This window comes from Myiozetetes cayanensis, unplaced genomic scaffold (assembly GCF_022539395.1).
Source record: "Myiozetetes cayanensis isolate MyiCay16 unplaced genomic scaffold, myiCay2020 scf18, whole genome shotgun sequence".
Lineage (NCBI taxonomy): Eukaryota > Metazoa > Chordata > Aves > Passeriformes > Tyrannidae > Myiozetetes > Myiozetetes cayanensis.
In genome coordinates this window covers 14,342,501-14,360,635 of record NW_026087389.1, presented here as the reverse complement: position 1 = coordinate 14,360,635, position 18,135 = coordinate 14,342,501, and the positions used below count along the sequence as shown (strand labels likewise).

Below are 18,135 nucleotides of genomic sequence, written 5' to 3'. Positions count from 1 at the left end.
GCAGTGGGACAGAAAGGCATTGCCGAGGCACCCTCCCTGGCACAGCTCCTCCTGCCTGCAGCTGGCCTGCCTGTGCCTGCCTGCATGGCTCCCGCTACCTACTGAACCCACTGCCTGCTTGTGCCAGATGTCTGCCTGCACCTGACCTGCCTACACCTGCACCTGACCTGCCTGCATTGACTGCCAGCCCACCTGCACTCGCTGCCTGCTGGCACTCGCTGCCTGCACCTGCCTACACCTGCTTCTGCCTGCACTCCTGCCTCCCCACTCACCCTGCCCCTCCTGCACTCGCTGCTGCCTGCACCCCTGCCTGTACCTCTGCTTCCCCAGTCAGGCTGGACCTGCCTTCCTAGACTCCCGTACCTGTGGGTAGGGATAGTTCGGGGCACGAGGAGGATAAGGCAGGTGTGGCCCCCAGGGCAGATCGTGTTCCCCCGCGCCGAGCCCTGCCCGCCGAGGCACGCGTGGCTCCGCTGCCGGCACCACTCGGCACTTGCTATTCTTGGCAGCGGTGGCTGGAAAATGGGAGGCAGCGGAGGAATTTTGTTTGCTCCGTGCTGGGCCCGGGCCAGACATCTGGGCTGCAGCTGAACGGGGCGCGGGACTGGCCCCCCACACCCTCAGGACGGCCCCGGCACCCCCCGGCACGGCCCCCGCACCCCCGACACAGCCCCCATCCCCCGGCACAGCCCCCACACCCCACTCCCGGGCAGGCAGCTGCCCCAGGGAGTAGGTAGCCCTGCCACTCGTGTGCTGAGCCACGTGTGTGTTGAGCGTGGCATCCTCAGCTCTACCCTGTGGACTGCGGGTGCCACCGGGGGTGTCCCCGCTGGTGACACCCTGGGCCACGTGGGGCGGCAGCACAGCTGTGTGAGTGTGTGAGTGACGGTCAGTGTTCGCACACTTGTGTTTGTGTGTGTGTGAGGGTGCCCGCGCGTTTGCCCGTCTGTGGATGTTCTCACACGCGTGTGCGTGTCCCTGTGCGCGCCCCGGCCCGCCCCGTCCTGCCCCGCGAGGCCGCCCTGCTCCTCCCGGCGGAGGCGGCGGGCGGGGCCGCGCCGGGCCGGGCCGAGCCGAGCCGAGCCGGGACACAGGTGGGTGTCGGGGGCCGAGGGGCGGGCAGGGCGCGGGGATGGCTGGGGGTTGTCCCGGGTCGGGGTCTCTGCGCTGCCGTCGGGGGCTGCCCAGGGTCGTAGCGGGGGGCTGGCGGCGGGGTTGGTGTTCCCGCTGGCACCGGAGGACCGGCGGCGGGGCTGGCACGGAGGGTCTCGGGGGCTGGATCTGCGAAGGTTGGCACCGGGGGTCTGTGATGCTGTCGCTGCTGCCCGCCCCTCCACCCTGCCCTCTGTGACAGCCGGGTCAGTGCCCCGACGGTCTGTGCCCGGGGGTCTGTGCCCGGGGGTCTGCCCTGGCCGCTCGTCAGGTCCGGGCAGGCGGCAGGCCCCAGGTACCCCGGCACGGCCCTGGCTGGCGGCAGCCGTCGGGGCTGGCAGAGCCCGGCGGGTCCCGCGCCTCGTCCCGGCGCCTCTGCAAATGCCATTAGCGCCGGCCGCCTTCGCTCCGGGACACCGGGCAGCCAGAGCCGGCACTGCGCCCGGCCGGGCCCTGCCTGCTGCCCGTTGCCTGCCCCGGGCTTACCCCCACCTACCAGCCCAGGCGGGGCTACCCCTGCCTGAAGGAACTGTGCAGACAGCAGCAGATGTGCCCGACCCATGCCAGGGGCTGCTCTGCGTGTGTGACCCTCCAGGCTGGCACCCACCGGTGCCCAGGTCATGCCGTGCCTGAGCAGGGTGGCAGAGCCTAGAGAGATTGCACCGCATCTCGGTGCTGCAGTGGGGCTTTGGTTGTCATCCAATGTCCTAGTGAGGCCTCGGTGGTGTGCCATGGGTGAAATCCACAGGGGCTGATGACCAGCATAGCCCAGCTTGTGCCTCGCATGCAGCACAGGGAAGTGCCGCAGCATGGCCACAGGGCAAGGTGGGATCCGTGGTTTTTTGGCACAGTGCCCTGATAATCATCAGTGCTCTGATAACCATCACCTCCCACTCCCCAGGGGAGAACGTGCTACTGCTGGAGCCAGGGAAGCGCTTCCCTACCCTGTGGTGGGCACCCATCAGGGTGACAGGCACGCCACCATGGGCCCCTCTGGGGATTGTGGACACTCACTTAGTCAGAGCCCCCCAAACCCTGCTCCAGTTCATAGGATGGTACAAGGAGGGGCAGGGGCCAATGGTGGGGGCACTAGCAGTCGGGGAAACTGAGGCATGGGACCCCATGACTCCCGTGATGGACAGCTTGCCCAGTGCTTAGGAGCCCACTGACCACCCAGGTTGCCCTGTCTAGTTGTCACCACTTTGATGCTTGCTGTCCTTGTCCCCATTCCTATAGCACAGCTCTGTGCTTGCCGGCAGGAATGGGCAGAGCCCAGCAGGCTCCTGCCAACAGGCTCAGGCAGGCATGGGGAGGGCTGGATGGTGCTCGGCTGGGCTGCCTCAGTTTCCCCAGGGGCAGGAGCAGGAGAATTGTTCCCAGAGCCCATTAGTTTGGGGTTTGGATTAATCTGGGCTTAAAGACATGAAAGGATGTGTCTGGCTCATGTCCCCTCCAATCACTAGGTCGAGCCCAGTGGGGGCTTCCCTCGTGCCCTGCCTGGGGTCGCCCTGTGCCGATGCTTGGGACTCTCCAGATACCATCAGCAGCATCGGGGAGGGATCGTGGTCTGGGGGCAGTGGGGAGGGGGCTGTAACCCGAGCTGAGGTCTTACTTCTCTGCCCCAGCCGCGGCGCCACCAGCCAGACCCCGGCCATGAGCCGCACGCTGATCCTGCTTCTGCTCCTGCTGCGCGGCCTCACTGCCGGCCGCCCCCCGCCCACTGCCACCCCCCGCCTCAAGCTGGCCTTTCCCGGTGAGCGTGGGACACGGGCAGGGTGGGGGGACGTGGGGTCAGGTGCCGGTGCACCAGTTCCGTGTCAGCAGCACCCAGCATCATCCCCAGGGACGGGAGCGTCTGTGGGGGCAGTGTGGTGGGAGGGGTGCGAAACACCAGCACGGATGCCTTCCCGGCACTGCTGCTGCTCTCCCGCGGGCTACCAAGTGTTGATACTGGCTGCCACATTCCTCGCCTGATGCCAGCTCCTCCAGGGCCACCTGCATGCCCTTGGGGCCATGCCTGTGCTTGGGACCTCACTCCCAGCCCCCCCAGCATGTGCTGGCTCGGGTGCCCCTACCCTTGTATGTACCGTGGTGGCACTCCCTAGCCACAGCTGTGCCATGCCTGGTGAGAACGCTGTGCCGAATGGAGAGCTGGTGCCGTGTCCCAGCTGGCCTCTCTGTGGGCTCCAGCACGGCGCAGGGGGCTTTGTCCAGCGGCAGGTCGCAGCAAGAGCTCTCCTCCCTGCCTGACAAAGGGCTGTTTGTTCCCGCCGTGGTGGGATTAGCTCTGCAGGACAGGGAATGGCCCCTTCTCCCCCACCGCCTCCCGCCAGGCGGGCGGTGCAGGGATGGGTTCTGGGGGCATGGGGATGGGTGTCAGGGGACACAGGGATGGGTGTTGGGCTGGTGTGGGGATGGGTGCTGGACCAGCTCAGGCTTGGTGAACCTGGTCAAGCCAGTGGGACAGGTTTGGGGGAGGGGATGGCATGGTGGGGGGGCCATGGCCTGACCCAGGTCACCCTGGAGCGGGTGTCCAGGGCAGGGGAAGGGGCCGGGCAGTGGCGGGGCTGGGCTGAGCAGTGCCGGTGGGTCCCGGCAGAGCTGCGGGCTCGCCATGGGCTGCGCCTCTTCTCGCTTGAGCGCTCGTGCTGCTACGAGGCCCTGCTGCTGGATGAGGAGCGCGGCCGCCTGTTTGCCGGCGCCCAGAACCACCTCCTCTCTCTGGCCCTGGATGACATCAGCCAGCGGGACAGGAAGGTAACAGTGGGGGAGACGATGGCGGGGCAACCCCAGGCATGCTGGGGGCTGTGAGCATCCCCTTTTCCACCTGCAGATCTACTGGCCGGCTCCAGTGGAGTGGAGGGAAGAATGCAACTGGGCTGGCAAGGACATCACCGTGAGTGCCGGGGGATGTTGTGGGGTGGTGGGGGAATGCCAGAGGCCTGTCCCAGCACCACCTCAGCCCCTGTGCTCTCCATCCCCAGGCTGAGTGCATGAACTTTGTGAAGATCCTGCACCCCTATAACCGGACCCACCTGTACGCTTGCGGCACCGGCGCCTTCCACCCCGTCTGTGCCTTCGTGGAGGCCGGCCAGCATGCAGAAGTGAGCCCCCCCCAGCACTGCCATGGGCTCTGGCTGCTGCCACCTGCCCACCTCCCATCCTTACCCCTCTCCAGGAGCCCATCTTCAAGCTGGACCCACGCCGCACTGAGGATGGCAAGGGGAAGAGCCCCTACGACCCCCGGCACACAGCCGCCTCCGTCCTCGTGGGTAAGGGAGAGCTGAGCCCAGTGCTGGGTGCAGCGCGGCACAGGGGTGCTGGGGGCTCCCCTGTAACACTTCCCTCGGTGCCTGCCAGGCGAGGAGCTCTACTCTGGGGTGGCCACCGATCTGATGGGCCGTGACTTTACCATCTTCCGCAGCCTGGGCCGGCGTCCCTCCATCCGCACGGAGCAGCATGACTCCCGCTGGCTCAACGGTCAGTGCTGGGGAGTGGGAGCATGGCAGGGTGTCCGCCGACACCCCAGCACAGCGTTGCTGCTCCCTGGAGGCATCAGGGCAATGACTTCGCCAGGCTAGGCTGTACCCTGTACTCCCATGCCTCCAGAGGGTGATTTCAGGGGTCTCTGTGTTCCCTGCAGACCCCTGATGTCTGATGGCATCCCATCCTCACTCTGCCTCTGCCCGGCAGCTGGGCAGGGTTGGTTCTCAAGGGACCTCAACAGGTGTCCCAGTGTCCCTGGGGAGCAGAGATAGTGAAGGCACTGGAGGCATCATCCTTCTGTCCCCAGAGCCCAAGTTCGTGGCCGTTTTTTGGGTGCCAGAGAGTGAAGACCCCGACGATGACAAGATCTACTTCTTCTTCCGTGAGACAGCGGTTGAGCGGCAGCAGGGGCTGGGCAAGACCAGCTTCGCCCGCATCGGCCAGCTCTGCCGGGTGAGAGCATCTGTGGGCAGATGGCCTGGGAGCCGAGGTGTCCGAGGGTGCCACCTGCTGCTGCTGACACTGATGCCCTCCTTTCCCTGGCAGAACGACATGGGTGGGCAGCGCAGCCTGGTGAACAAGTGGACAACCTTCCTGAAGGCTCGGCTTGTCTGTGCTGTGCCAGGACCCGATGGGGCAGACACCCACTTTGATGAGCTCCGTGAGTGCAGAGGGATGCAGCCCCTCAGGGTAGCTGTGGGTATTGCTGGTATATCGAGGCAGCACTGATGCCTTCTGTGTTTGCAGGGGATGTTTTTCTGCTGCAGACAAGGGACAAGCGCAACCCTCTGGTCTATGCCGTCTTCTCCACATCCAGGTCAAGCCCCCTCCCCACCACTCTGCTCATACCCAGTGGTGCCCCCCTTGCCCCCTCACATCATCCCCTCTCTCTCCCACCAGCTCTGTTTTCCAGGGCTCAGCTGTCTGCGTCTACACCATGGCCGACATCCGACGGGCTTTCCTGGGCCCCTTTGCACACAAGGAAGGTCCCAACTACCAGTGGGTGTCATACCAGGGTCGTGTGCCATACCCCCGCCCGGGCATGGTACGTGGTGTGGGGGTGTCCTGGTCTGGTGCCAGCAGTGGGATGCCACTAGTTGGGGTGGGGTCAGTGGGGTGCGAGACCTTGCTTAGCCACTGCTGTTTCCCCGCAGTGCCCCAGCAAAACCTTCGGCACCTTCAGCTCCACCAAGGACTTCCCGGATGAGGTGATCCAGTTTGCCCGGCATCACCCGCTGATGTACAACCCTGTGTTGCCCCACGGCCAGAGGCCCCTCTTCCTGCAAGCCGCTGTGCCCTACACCTTCACCCGCATCGCCGTGGACCGTGTCACCGCTGCCGATGGCCACTATGATGTCCTCTTCATTGGCACAGGTATGTGGTGACCCCAGGACTGAGGCAGTGGGGGAGAGCAGGGGGAAGCTGCTGCCGGGACCCTGCACTCACCCCTCCCTGCCTGCAGATGTGGGCACGGTGCTGAAGGTGGTCTCAGTGCCGAAGGAGAGCTGGCACCGCATGGAGCCACTGCTGCTGGAGGAGCTGCAGGTCTTCCAGGTGAGCACGGGGGCTCCGCATCCCCCAAGTCAGACCTCCCTCCAGCACTCCCTTGTGCTACCTATGCTCTGGGTTGTGCCAGGGCACTCCAGCTGCCAGGTCATGGGAGCCGGGGTCGGCAGCTGGGATCTCTGCACACACCCTTAACTCCTGCCCGTGCTCTGCCCTCAGGATGCCTCCCCCATCACCAGCCTGCAGCTCTCCTCCAAGCGGGTAAGGAGGGGGACCCCAGAGTGTTCCCATGTCCCACCATGGCTCTGCCTAGCCCCATGCCATGGTGTGGGCGTGCTCAGCTCTGCTCTCCCCCAGCACCAGCTCTACGTGGGCTCCACCACAGCACTGGCCCAGCTGCCCCTGCACCGCTGCGGTGCCTATGGCAAAGCCTGTGCCGAGTGCTGCCTGGCCCGGGACCCATACTGTGCCTGGGATGGCACCGCCTGCACCCGCTATGTACCCAACACCAAGAGGTAGGTGACATGCCAGTGTGTTGTGCTGGGGCAGCCAGTCTGCCCTGAGGCCACGGTGAGGGGCACAAGTCACAGTGCCACAGCCCCTGCTCCTGCACCACCTTCCCACAGGCGTTTCCGCCGGCAGGATGTCCGCAATGGTGACCCCAATGTGCTCTGCTCTGAAGGTGAGCTGGGATCCAAACAGAGGCTGGGGTCAACCCTGTCATGGTGGGGGGGGTTGACGTCCAGGCCATGTCCCCCCAGACCCCCGGCGGGGCAGCGTGCCCCAGAAGCAGCTCTACGGGGTGGAGGGCAGCACCGCTTTCCTGGAGTGCGTCCCCAAATCCCTGCAAGCCCGCGTCCTCTGGACATACCAGCGCACCCTGGATGACCCCCAGCAAGAGGTAGGCTCACCCTGGCCAGGTTCTTCCGGCAGGGCTGTGCCATGCTGTGCCACGTCGAGCTGACCGCCCATCCCCACGGGTGCTGCAGGTGCAGATGGATGAGCGGGTGGTGCGGACGGAGCGGGGTGTCCTGCTGCGCAGCGTGCAGCGCGCCGACGCCGGCCTCTACCTCTGCCACGCCACTGAGCACGGCTTCACCCAGCCCCTGCTGCGGCTCTCGCTGGAGGTGATCAGTGCCTGGCAGGCTGCGGGCATGGCACCTGCTGGAGACCCTCAGCTCACCGCCGGGGCTCCCGGACACAAGGTCTGGTACCGGGACTTCCTCCAGCTGGTGGAGCGCCCACCACTGGGAGCCACGGACAAGGTCTGCCAGAGGCTCTGGAGCCGGGGAAGACCCCCACCACCACCCCGCACCCATGCCGGACCCCCTGGCCGTGGGCAGGGTCAGGAGCCACGCAAAGCCCGCCGCCGGCGCACCCATGAGGGGCCGCGGGCCGAGCGGGGCCCCCGCAGCGCATCCCCCTGGTGACCCGGGGGTTGGCCCCGGGCGCCGGGCTCTGCCTAAGAGCGGGGCCGCAGGTGGGGCACAGCCTCGGCCGCCCTACCAGCAGCACTGCATGGGCAATGGCGGGGGGTTGAAGCTCCGGGGCCACAGGAGGGCAGCCAGGATGAGCAGCTCCCCAAGGGGCTGCCGACTGCCCTTGCCACCGGCTCCAGCACCGGTGGGGACCCAGCCGGCTGCCGGCATCGCAGAGTCACCGAAATATTTATTAACGACTGTTACGATGAATGTAAACCTGCAGGGCCAGGCAGTACCCCCCAGCATCACACTGCGGGGGGACAACTCAGCAGGTTCACCCTTGGGTCCCAAGGGGTCTGCAGGTGGGAGTGGGGACCATGTAGGGGCAGGACGGGCACTGGTGGGAGGCAGGGGCCCAGCAGGAGGAGGGGGATGCAAAGGGGAGATGTGGGGGTGCACAAAGGTGACACCCACCACCCTGGGTGCAGAGCAGTGGCATGGGGGACCTTGTACTAATTGAGCACAATAAAGCAGAGATTCAGCCCAGGGTCCTGTGTCTGCCCCAGAGCCCCACGAAGCACTTGGTGGGGCAGTCTGGTGCCACACAGCAGGGACCCCCCAGCACTGAGCCAAGAGGCAGCTCCTGGAGGGCTGGGGTAGACAAGACTTGCAGGAACATCGTCAAGTTTGGTGGGGTCCTCCCAGGCTTCCAGCTCACCATGCTTTCAGCTCCACTTTCATTTCTGGGAGATGAAAACCGAAACCTCCCCAGTGCCAACAGGCAGCAATTAAGGCAGTGACTGAAGGTGACCTAAGAGTCTTCTGCCTCCTGCTGCCTGTGGTGGCATCAGGACCCCTGGTGGCCCTGGCGTGCCACCCATTGCCTCTGGTGACACCATGCCACCAGCACGAGCCATGTCTCAGCGCTGGCTGAGCCCCAGCCCAGACACTTGAGCCCCCTGCGTGGGCACAGGCAGGCACTGGTGCAGGCAGGAGCAGCCAGAGGGGAGGCAGAGGATGGAGCTATTTTTTCTCCTGTGGTCCAGCTAACAGCAGGCTGGCACCCCTGACCCCACCAGGCACCCTGGATTTGGGCAGCACTGCTGCTCTGCACCAATGTGTCCCTGTGCCACCCGAGCAGCTGGTGGCATTGAAGTTCCCCCTCATCCCAATGGGTTTGGGTGACTGCAACCCCTTGGCCACCCCATGTGACACTTGGCACTGTCCCTAACCAAGCAAGCAGCTACCAAGGATCTACCAAGGCGTTTATTTCCAGTGTGACGAGGGGGTACACAGAGGCGTGGGCTGGTGCTGAGGGCAATGCTCAGAATGGCGAGCAGGCAGGGAACTGGGCATGCTGGGGGCCTGCACCCCCCCGGAGCCGCAGGAGCAGGTAGATGGTGGTCTGGGGCTGGACGTTGTAATGTGCCAGCGTGTGCTGGTCCTCCAGCTCTCTGGGGCCATACGTCAGGCGCTGCTGGTCGGCAGGAGGCCCCTGCCGGCTCTGGATCTGCTCCTTCAGCTTCCGGACAGTGTCAGTGGGCAGCACCGTGTAGGTAGTGGTGCGGTTCTTATCATCCTTCACGAAGACCTGCATCTCCTGGGGCTCAATCTGCAGCAGCACCAGCGTAGTGCTGTAGAAGATGCCATGCTCAGCCAGGGTCTTGCTATCCTGTAGGTTGATGTTGTTCCTACCTGGCTCCTGCTGTGCCAAGTGCTGCCTGTAAAAGGGGATGCCCCACTCCTGCTGGATCTCCTCCTTCACCTTCCTGATGGTGTCATAGGGGCTGATGGTCATGCTCAGTCTGGTGCCTGACAGCTGCTTCACCTCAATGTTCACACGTCGGGCCGGCTGCAGAGACAGGAGAGTGGGTTGGTAAAGCCAGTAGGGCCAGGGGTGGGGGGCCATGATGCCCACAGGCTCAGGCAGCCTTACCTGCACCTCCCAGGGCTGGACCTCTGCCAGGCAGAGCAGTGAGCTGCAGCTGCTGGCAGCTGCCTGCGCCAGCAGGCCCCAGTTCTTGCCTTGGCCCAGGATCCCTGTGGGGTCAGCAGGGTCCAGAATGACAGGGCTGCAAACACAAAGAGTGGGCGCTGCTGTCAGCCCTGGGCAGTGCCATGGGGCCAGTGGCACAGGTCCCACAAGACAGAGTCCTCACCGGTCACGGCGCAGCAGCCCCTTGACATAGGCACCGATCTCACCGTGCTGGAGCGAGTAGTACTTCTCCCAGTAGATGCAGATGTCCTGGTACCGGCACAGCAGCTTCAGCACTGTAAGGAAGCCCTGAGCCATAACAAAGGAGTCGCAGGAGCCTGTGCCCTCCTCCCAGGCATAGATGGTCAGCAGCTCCAGGGCATACTTTGGGGGCAGGTCCGCTCTGGGGTTCTTTAGCTTCAGCTGGGGAGAAGACAGGGATAGGGGTGAGAGCTGGCTGGGGTGGGTGCCTAGTGGGAGCTGGGAAAGCTGGGCAGCCCCTCACCTCCTTGTACCAGTACTTGACCAGTCGCAGGAGGTTCTTCAGCTTGGCAGGGCGACGCTTCACAAACTTCTTCTGCAGCTCAGTGAAGCAGGTGGAAAACTCCCCAGGGCGGCTGCAGGCATTCAGGAGCTCCACGTACACTTCTGCCCTTGGCGGGGCATCCTCTCTTACCTGCCCTGTGGGGTGAGAAGAAGGGTGAGGGCCATCCCAGCACTGACACCACTGCCTGGCCCCATGCCAGCCTGCAGCACTTACCCAAGGCGTCATAGGCGGGCAGGATGTCCACATCAATGGACTCCCCGGTCTCCCTGGAGGAAAGAGTGAGGCTGAGGGAGCGTGGTGTATTGCCAGGACCCTTGGACCGGGGTGGACTGATGTACACATTGAATTGCGAGTTCTCCCTGCAGGCTTTCAGCCTTATTATGATCAAATCCAGCATATCCTTTCTCTTCTCCTTCTGCTTCTGGTAGCTGGATAAGCAGCTGAGGAAGAGCACCACATCGGCATCAGAGTTGTTCTTCAGGGCTGTGCCCTTGCCTGCTGAGCCACCCTGCAGAGAGATACCCTGACTGCTCAGCACCGCTGCCCCTCGGCACTGGGATCGCCTGCCACCGTTCCTGGAGCTGCCAAGGGAAACTGAGGCAGGGCAGGATCTGGAGCAGTAAGACAGATGGAAGGGCAATAGCAGGGGTGCTGGCTAGCCCCTGAGCCAAGCAGCACTCACCTTGACTATCTTGTTGACATGGATTTCGGTCCCAAAGCAGTCCTCCTTCAGGAAGTCACAGATCTGCCTCACCGTCTGCTTCACCCGCATGGAGAAAGCTGTGCTGGGCTCCAGGTTCTGCGCGATCCAGCCATCCAGGTTTCTGGCAGACACCGTTCCCAGTCCACCCATGAATGACACCTGGCCCACATTCATGTTGCCAGGTGTGCTCACTCCTGTTGCTCTCAACTGACTTTCCACCTTCTATGTCCACTCCTGCCCACCTCCCACAGCCTGCTCATCTCTGCAGCAGCTTTTAAAGCTCCCCAAGTCACCGCCCCTATGCCATCACCACTGGGAACTTAAGGTAGTCCCAAGTCCTGCCCATGGGGTCCCCTGGGTGTCCGAGTTGCCACCACTGCGGGGGTTCAGAGGGGACAGGAAGGACTGCACATCACTCTGACATCCTCCTGACGTGGTGGCGGCAGAGCAGGTGCCTCTAGAGGCCGGCTCGGGAGCCCTATGGGATCTCACAGCCCAGGTGCCTGCGGTGGCACAGGGTCTCCACTGGGTGCCCAGTTGGACAGAGGTCCCCTCATCGGGACCCGGTGCCAGCCCCTGCCTGCCTGTGCCCATGCCAGGGGCTCAGGTGCCTGGGCTGGGGCACAGCCAGTGCTGGGACAGGGCTCGTGCTGGCAGCACAGTGTCACCCGGGATAATGGGACTTGGCCAGTGCCACCAGGGGCCCTGGTGTCACTTCAGACAACGGGACATGGCCAGTGACAGTGCCACTGAGGAACCTGGTGTCAACGCCGACAGTGGGGCATGGCCGGTGCCAGCACCACCAGGGGCTCTGGTGCCCTCCCTTGCAGTGGGATGCAGCCGGTGCCAGCATCACCGGAGCTCCCAGTGCCGCTGGAGCCCGGCAGCGGGAGGCGCAGGCTGGATGTTGCTGCCCGTGCTGCCTTAAGCGCCGGAGCCGGGAAACCGGAGTTTCGGTTTCTGTTTCTGCTTCGACTGCCGTTTCGGTTTCTGACTCCGCCAAACTAGAAACGAAAGTGCAAAGGGCTCCGTGAGTGCCCTCCCGGCCCAAATAAACTAGGAATAGTTTATGTGACGCCTGGAAACTCGGGTCAGGCGGGGCCAGGAGGATGGGAGGGGGCTACAGGCAGGGGGACAGTGGGCTCCCGGGAGCTGGGACTGTCAGAAAGATGCAAAAAGCGGGGAAAAGGGGATAGGGAATAGTGGCAGGAGCACGAAAGGACAAGGGGTCAGGACGTGGGCAGAAAACAAGCAGGGGCTACGGAGAGGAGGCTGTAAGGGACAGGGATAGGGACAAGGATGGGGCAGGGAAGCATCAGCAGCAGGGGCAGGGATATATATAAGATGGAGATGGGGTCCTGTCAGGGTCAGGGATGGCACAGGGGTATGGACAGGGCCAAGCAGAGATAGGCAGGGACAGGAATACAGACAGGGGCAAGGACAAGGACAGAAGCAAGCAACATGGCCAGGGCAGGGATATAAGTGGGAGGAGGGACAGGTGTCCCCTTAGTGATGGGTGACAATGGGGCAGGAATACAGGCAGGGAAAGGGATGTCAGGAGAGATGTAGGCAGGGAAAGGACCAGCAGTGGGGACAGGGGTACAGGCAGGGACAGGGCTGTGGGCAGGGACAGGTGTCAGGAGCATTTCACACCTGGCCCATGAGGCCCAAGCACCAGGACCAGAACACCAAGGTCAGCATGATAAGAGACATTCTTTATTCATACCCAGAGGGTGTCCCAGCCAAATCGGGGCACTCCAAATGTGTTTCGTATGTGGCTCTCACACCCTTTGAGTGCTGGGGCACAGCAGGGCTCCACCAGTCCCTACTGTCCCCATGGCTTTGCAAAGCCAGTGCAATACCATGATTTTGGCATCTTTTCTTCCTTGGTCTGGAGTCAGTCTCACTGTCTTAAGGGGTGAGGCCAGACAATGGGAGGGACCAGGGTGCTGGTCTTATCTGAGGAGTCCAGGAGAAGCCTTCATCCCTTGTGGTGGGGCTGTCCTCCTCCTCCAGAGCTGGGGCCCTGCTGTCATGCCTACTCAACCATAGCTATGCAGTGAACAAGGGAACTGTCGGTGTACAGATCTTAATAAAGGTCACAACATCTCATAAAGAAAGACTAAGTGGCAGGGCAGGGATATGGGCAGGAGCAGCGACAGGTGTCCCCTTAGTTGTGGGTGACAATGGGGCAGGAATACAGGCAGGGAAAGGGATATCAGGAGGGATGCAGGCAGGGAGAGGACCAGCAGTGGGGACAGGGGTACAAGTAGGGCCAGGGCTGTGGGCAGGGACAGGTGTCAGGAGCATTTCACACCCAGCCCAAGGGATACAGGCAGGGATAATGAGGAGCCAGGAGTGGAGACAATGCCAGGGCAGGGATACAGGCAGGGATAGTGAGGAGCCAGGGATGAAGACAGTGTCAGGACAGAGAGAGGGGCAGGGGCACGGGCAGGGAGAAAAGCAGAGACAGGGACAGGGATACGGGCAGGGCCATGGATTCGAGCAGGGCGAGAAGGGAATGGATACGGGCAGGAGAAGAGACACAGGCCAGGGATACAAGGCAGGGATACGGACGGGCCCCACGGCGCATGCGCAAACGACAGCGGGCGCTCCCAGGGGGCCGCGCGCGGACGAGGGGGCGGGGTCAGGGGTGGGGCTTCTCGCCGGGGGCGGGGCGTGGGGTCCGCGCGCGCCGGCCATGCCGCGCTCCCGCCGCGCCGCGCGCCGTGAGTGGGGGGACCGGGGACACGGGGGACACGGGGACACGGGGGACACGGGGGACAGGTGTCACACGGGTGGCACGGCCGGTCTGACACGCGTCTGTCCCGCACCCCGCAGGCGGCCCCGGCAGCGCCCGGGCGGGCTCGCCCGGCAGCGAGGAGGAGGCCGGCAGCGAGGTGCTGAGCCACTGCAGCAGCGCCAGCGAGGGCGCCAGCCCCGCCGAGGAGGGACCAGGTGAGCCCCGCGGCCCCCCCGGTGTCCCCACGTGGGTGGCGGTGTCCCCCACCCGCGGGCTCCCCGCCTTCACGTGGTGCCGCCCGGGCAGGGAGCGAGGCGGCGAGTGAGCAAGGCCAGGAGGAGGAGGCAGAGGACCGGCTGAAGGAGCACATGGACAGCCTCCTGGACAAGAGGTGAGGAGCGGCTGCCACCCGGCGTGGGCGCTCCTGGCGCGCTGCCCGTCCCTGGCAGCGCCGCAGCCGGGGGCAGGGACGTGCCATGTCCCGGGACAGCCCGGGCTGTGACGTCCCGCGGTCTCTATCGCAGCGCCAAGACGCGGCAGGCGGCACTGCAGAGCCTGCGCCTGGCCTTGTCCTCCAAAACCCTGTCCGAGTTCCTGCTGGAGCGCCGCCTCACGCTCACCGACTCCCTGGAGAAGTGTCTCAAGAAAGGTCAGGGCGCGGGCGGGCTGCGGGCGGCGGGGACGGTGAGCCGGGTCTGAGGGAGGTCTCTCGTGCTGCCCACAGGTAAAGGGGAGGAACAGGCGCTGGCGGGTACCGTCCTCACCCTCCTCTGCCTCCAGATGGGCTCCGGCCCGGAGGGAGAAGAGGTGTTCCGCAGCCTGAAGCCCCTGCTCGTCAGCATCCTGACAGACAGCACGGCCAGCCCCAGCGCCCGGCAGAGCGTAAGGCCCGGCCCCTTTCCTCCTGGGGACACCTCGGTGCTGGGGAGAGCCTTTGGGGCCCCTGCAGTTGCAGGAGGGTGACGGGATTGGGTGCTGTGCAGAGCAGGGGGGTGAAGCAGGGGCACCCCAGCCTGGCTTCTCTTTGGTTGGGTGCTGGATCTGTCCCAGCACTGCCTTCTCTGACTGCCCTTTCCTCACTCCTCTCGCCAGTGTGCCACGGCTCTGGGCATGTGCTGCTACATTGCTGCTGCTGACCTCGAGGTAACTGCGCCTGGGTGTCGCCCGTACCCCTGCAGAAGGGCAGCCGGGGCTGCCGAGCCACCTGCCCTCAGCCCACGGTGCCAGGGCAGCCTGGAGCTGAGCTGGGGTAGGGGTACAGGGACATCAGTGACAGCCCAGGCCCCTTCCCTGGGCAGTGTGGAGCTGAGCTGGGGGGGAGGCCTGACTTGCAGAGATGGGGTGTTCTGCGTGGAGGAGTCTATCCCTCCTCAGGGAGCTCCTGATGGCTCTGGGCATGGTGGGTCCCCTTCAGTCCCCAGTGTGCGGCTCACTATGGCATCTTCATGGCAGCTGTGGTCTGACTGATGAGTTTCTCCCCTCCAGGACCTGGTTTCATGCCTGTTCTGCTTGGAGGGCATCTTCAGCCCCCCCAGCACAGGTGAGGCGGGCTCAGCACCTGCCCAGCACGGGCCTCTGCACTGCAGTGCACTCCAGTCATGGTCCCTGCTCCTGACCATCTGCCCCCCCTCCCACCTCAGGAGCATTTTGGACAAGTGAGTGGGGTGTGGGGAGATTGGAGGCTGGTGTGGAGTAGCCAGCTGTGGAGCAGGGAGTCCCTGACTGCCCTCCTACCTCCCTGTCCCAGCCGCTGGCTGCAGCTGCCCCCACTGCTGTCCAGCAGCAGCGTTGCCCTGCGCATCCTGGCCGGGGAAACCATCGCACTGGTGTTTGAGCTGGCCCAGGACTTGGAGGTACCACAGGAACTGCTGCAGTGGGTGGGCAGTTGCTGGGTGGCAGGGAGGGAGCTGCAGGCAGCAACACCCTGCTGAGCTGGCACTGACTGGAGTCACCAGCAGGTGTCCAGGCAGAGGGGCTGGCCTGGGTGATCCCCTTGCCCTGTCCTGGCTGTGGTGGCAGTGCCTGGAGCCACATCCCTCCAAATCCCCTGCTTTTTGGCAGGAGGACTTGTGCCACCAAGATACAGAGCTCTTGTGCGCCCAGCTCAAGGTCCTGGCTACTGAGAGCAACAAGTACCGAGCCAAGACGGACCGACGGAAGCAGCGATCCATCTTCCGGGACATCCTGCGTTTCATTGAGGTGCTGGAGGCTGGTGGTGCCCTCCCCTGCCGAGCACCTCACTGTGTGGCTGCTGCCCAGCTGCCTGGTGATTCCCCTCCATGGAGAGCCGGGGACACAAGGGGCTGGTGCCTGGGTTATTGCTGATGCCCCTCTCTCTGCTCAGAGTGGGGAGTACCAGGAGGAGACCATCCGATTTGGCCTGGAGTGCATGTACTTGGACAGCTGGGCACGCCAGCGGACCTACCAAGCCTTTAAAGAGGTGCTGGGCTCTGGCATCCGCCACCACCTCCAGGTAGGGGCTGGGCAGACGCACCAGGGAGTGCCCGGCTGGTGCGGGTGGGTGCTGACAGGCTCCTGCTTCCGCAGAACAATGAGCTGCTACGGGAGATCTTTGGCCTTGGGCCCCCCTTGGTGCTGGATGCGGCTGCTCTGAAAGCCAGCAAGGTCTCCCGCTTTGAGAAGGTGGGTGCCACCTCCCAGATTTATGCCCAGGGTCCCCTCCTGTGCCACTGATTGAGTGTGGTGGGCGCTGATGGAGCATCCCTAACCCATTTCTCCTTCCCTCTCTTCCAGCACCTCTACAATTTGGCTGCCTTCAAAGCCCGCACGAAAGCCCGGAGCCGTGTGCGGGACAAGCGGGCGGATGTGCTGTGATGGGCTGAGGGGGGCAGAGCCCCCAGCCCACCTGGACTGCAGACCCAGCACTGTGAGGGGCAGGTGCCCCTGGCCCTTGGGCTTTTATTCATGTACAGCAGAGTATTTAATGCCTGGAGCTGCCCCACTGGGGGCTGCCCCCTCTTTTATTTTTTTAACCAAAGAAAGGAAGGATAAAAGAAGAGCAGGGGGAGGTGGTGGCATGTCTGCTGTGTGCCTGCTCTGCGGCTGAGACTCCATGTGGCACAGTGGGAAGGGCTTTCACCAGAGCTCCTGCAGCCCTTTTTAGAGGCAGGGCTCATGTCCCCCCATCTCCAGTCCTGTGGGGACACCAGGGTGGCCTGGCACAGCCTGGAGGGGTGATTGAGAGGGCAGAGCTGTGTGGGGCTGTGGGGCAGCTGGCCTGGTGTCTGAGCCTGTGGCAGGAGCATTTGCTTTCACCTGCCATGCTGGGCACAGCCCCTGCCTCCACAGCCAGTCTGGCACCAATGGTGGTGGCAGAGCAGTGTAGGGTGGCAGGCCCTGCCCAGCCCTGCCAGCTGCTCACTCTCAACCCTTTTTTCAGCCAAATGCTTTATATGAAATAGTAATCTTGTGGGAAATTAATTACGGGGGGGCAACTGCCCAGGCGGGCATGGGGCTGTGCCAGCTGGCAGTGCCTGCCACTCCGGGAATGTATCTATCGTGGTTATTTTCTAAGACTTTGATTGTAAGAGGTAATTAAAAGGCTAATTGGAGGGTGCCTTCTGCCTTGTTAAGAGGAAGGGCTGTCACAGAGGTGGGTGCCAGTCCTTACAGCCCTGTCCCTTTCTCTCACAGCCTGGGGCAGGGGCCAGGATTGCCCCTATGCCCCATGGGGCGATACTGCCAGGTCTGAGTGGGTAAGGCTGCCCGCTGCCCCCTCCTGCCCTTCGCTGCCCCTTCCTGCGGTGGCCTGGAGCCCATGGTGGGGCTGGGAGCAGCTCAGCGGTGCCCGCTGGGCTGGGTGCTGGCGTTGAGGCGAGCCCAGAGCTGCCTGCTGGCTGCCCGCAGCTGGTGCACGGCGTCCTCCTGGCTCTCCAGCCACTGGGCCAGCGCCCGCACAGACTGGCTCTGCAGGACTGCGGCGAGAGGATGGGGACATGTTGTGGGCACGATCCCCTGCAACACCCCAGCCCCTCACCCTGCCCAGTGTCACATACCACTCAGGTAGATGGCCAGCGTGGCCAGGACCAGGCTCGCCAGTGTCAGCAGCACCAGCAGGGTCAGCAGCAGGGGGTGGCCAGGGCCGAGGCAGGGGCAGGGGCTGGCGGGGGGCACGGGGCGCAGAGTGGGCAGGAGCACCGGGGGCACGGGGGACATGGTCTGAGGGGGAGGCCGGCGCAGGCTGCTGGAGGGAGCCGGGCCATTGCCTGCGGGCAGGGGAGACAAGAGGTCAGAACCCAGCCACAAGCACAGCCAGGGCTGGCACGACCACCTCCCCAGCGTTCTCACCCTCTGTGCCCTTCTGCCCGCCTGAGGCCAAGTGCAGGTCGCTGATGGACTCCACGGGGCACAGGCTGATGGCTCCAGGATCACTGCTGTCAGGGTCCGCGGGCTCTGCCGGTGCGGCACCCTCAGCCCTTCCCATGCTGTCTGCTGGAGCAGAGGTAAAGGGTCAGCGTGTGCCCTGCCCACAACCCCTGCCTGCCCCGGGCACCCCTGTGGGACAGACCCCTCCCGGGGTGGGGGGATCCCAACCTTGGCAGCCCAGTGCTGTGCTGGGGCAGGCAGCCAAGGCCGGTGTTC

At 64.3% G+C, this 18,135-nt stretch overlaps 4 protein-coding genes across 8 annotated transcripts in view; 2 read left to right on the top strand and 2 right to left on the bottom strand.

Annotated features, from left to right (window-relative positions):
• The first annotated feature begins 1,033 nt into the window (after window positions 1-1,033).
• On the top strand, window positions 1,034-8,011 carry SEMA3B (semaphorin 3B). The gene is made up of 18 exons (XM_050312740.1): window positions 1,034-1,094; window positions 2,778-2,905; window positions 3,752-3,909; window positions 3,986-4,048; window positions 4,137-4,256; window positions 4,331-4,424; window positions 4,513-4,632; window positions 4,946-5,091; window positions 5,185-5,299; window positions 5,386-5,455; window positions 5,539-5,683; window positions 5,793-6,012; window positions 6,101-6,192; window positions 6,364-6,405; window positions 6,502-6,659; window positions 6,771-6,826; window positions 6,906-7,045; window positions 7,134-8,011. The coding sequence occupies exons 2-18, from the start codon at window positions 2,806-2,808 to the stop codon at window positions 7,572-7,574; spliced, it is 2,280 nt and encodes a 759-aa protein (XP_050168697.1). The 5' UTR covers window positions 1,034-1,094; window positions 2,778-2,805; the 3' UTR covers window positions 7,575-8,011.
• Window positions 8,012-8,825: 814 nt separating this feature from the next.
• On the bottom strand, window positions 8,826-11,024 carry LOC126638750 (2'-5'-oligoadenylate synthase 1-like). The gene is made up of 6 exons (XM_050312897.1): window positions 10,770-11,024; window positions 10,301-10,595; window positions 10,046-10,221; window positions 9,725-9,963; window positions 9,502-9,637; window positions 8,826-9,417 (listed from the first exon to the last, which is right to left on the bottom strand). The coding sequence occupies exons 1-6, from the start codon at window positions 10,962-10,964 to the stop codon at window positions 8,890-8,892; spliced, it is 1,569 nt and encodes a 522-aa protein (XP_050168854.1). The 5' UTR covers window positions 10,965-11,024; the 3' UTR covers window positions 8,826-8,889.
• Window positions 11,025-13,491: 2,467 nt separating this feature from the next.
• On the top strand, window positions 13,492-17,105 carry IFRD2 (interferon related developmental regulator 2). The gene is made up of 12 exons (XM_050312817.1): window positions 13,492-13,519; window positions 13,632-13,748; window positions 13,840-13,924; window positions 14,058-14,182; window positions 14,258-14,415; window positions 14,626-14,676; window positions 15,019-15,188; window positions 15,281-15,386; window positions 15,595-15,732; window positions 15,878-16,006; window positions 16,081-16,176; window positions 16,288-17,105. The coding sequence occupies exons 1-12, from the start codon at window positions 13,492-13,494 to the stop codon at window positions 16,366-16,368; spliced, it is 1,284 nt and encodes a 427-aa protein (XP_050168774.1). The 3' UTR covers window positions 16,369-17,105.
• LOC126638709 (hyaluronidase-3-like) overlaps window positions 16,474-18,135 on the bottom strand; it is an 8,076-nt gene continuing 6,414 nt past the window's right edge. For 2 of the 5 annotated variants that reach the window (XM_050312811.1, XM_050312810.1), the window contains exons 4-5: window positions 17,550-17,982; window positions 16,474-17,468 (exon numbers count right to left, since the gene is read on the bottom strand). In XM_050312811.1, coding sequence (XP_050168768.1) covers window positions 17,332-17,468; window positions 17,550-17,982 — 570 coding nt within the window. In that variant the 3' untranslated portion in view covers window positions 16,474-17,331. Of the gene's footprint in view, window positions 17,983-18,135 lie in introns of all 5 variants that reach the window. The other 3 variants (XR_007628661.1, XM_050312814.1, XM_050312812.1) reach the window with 3 other exon arrangements.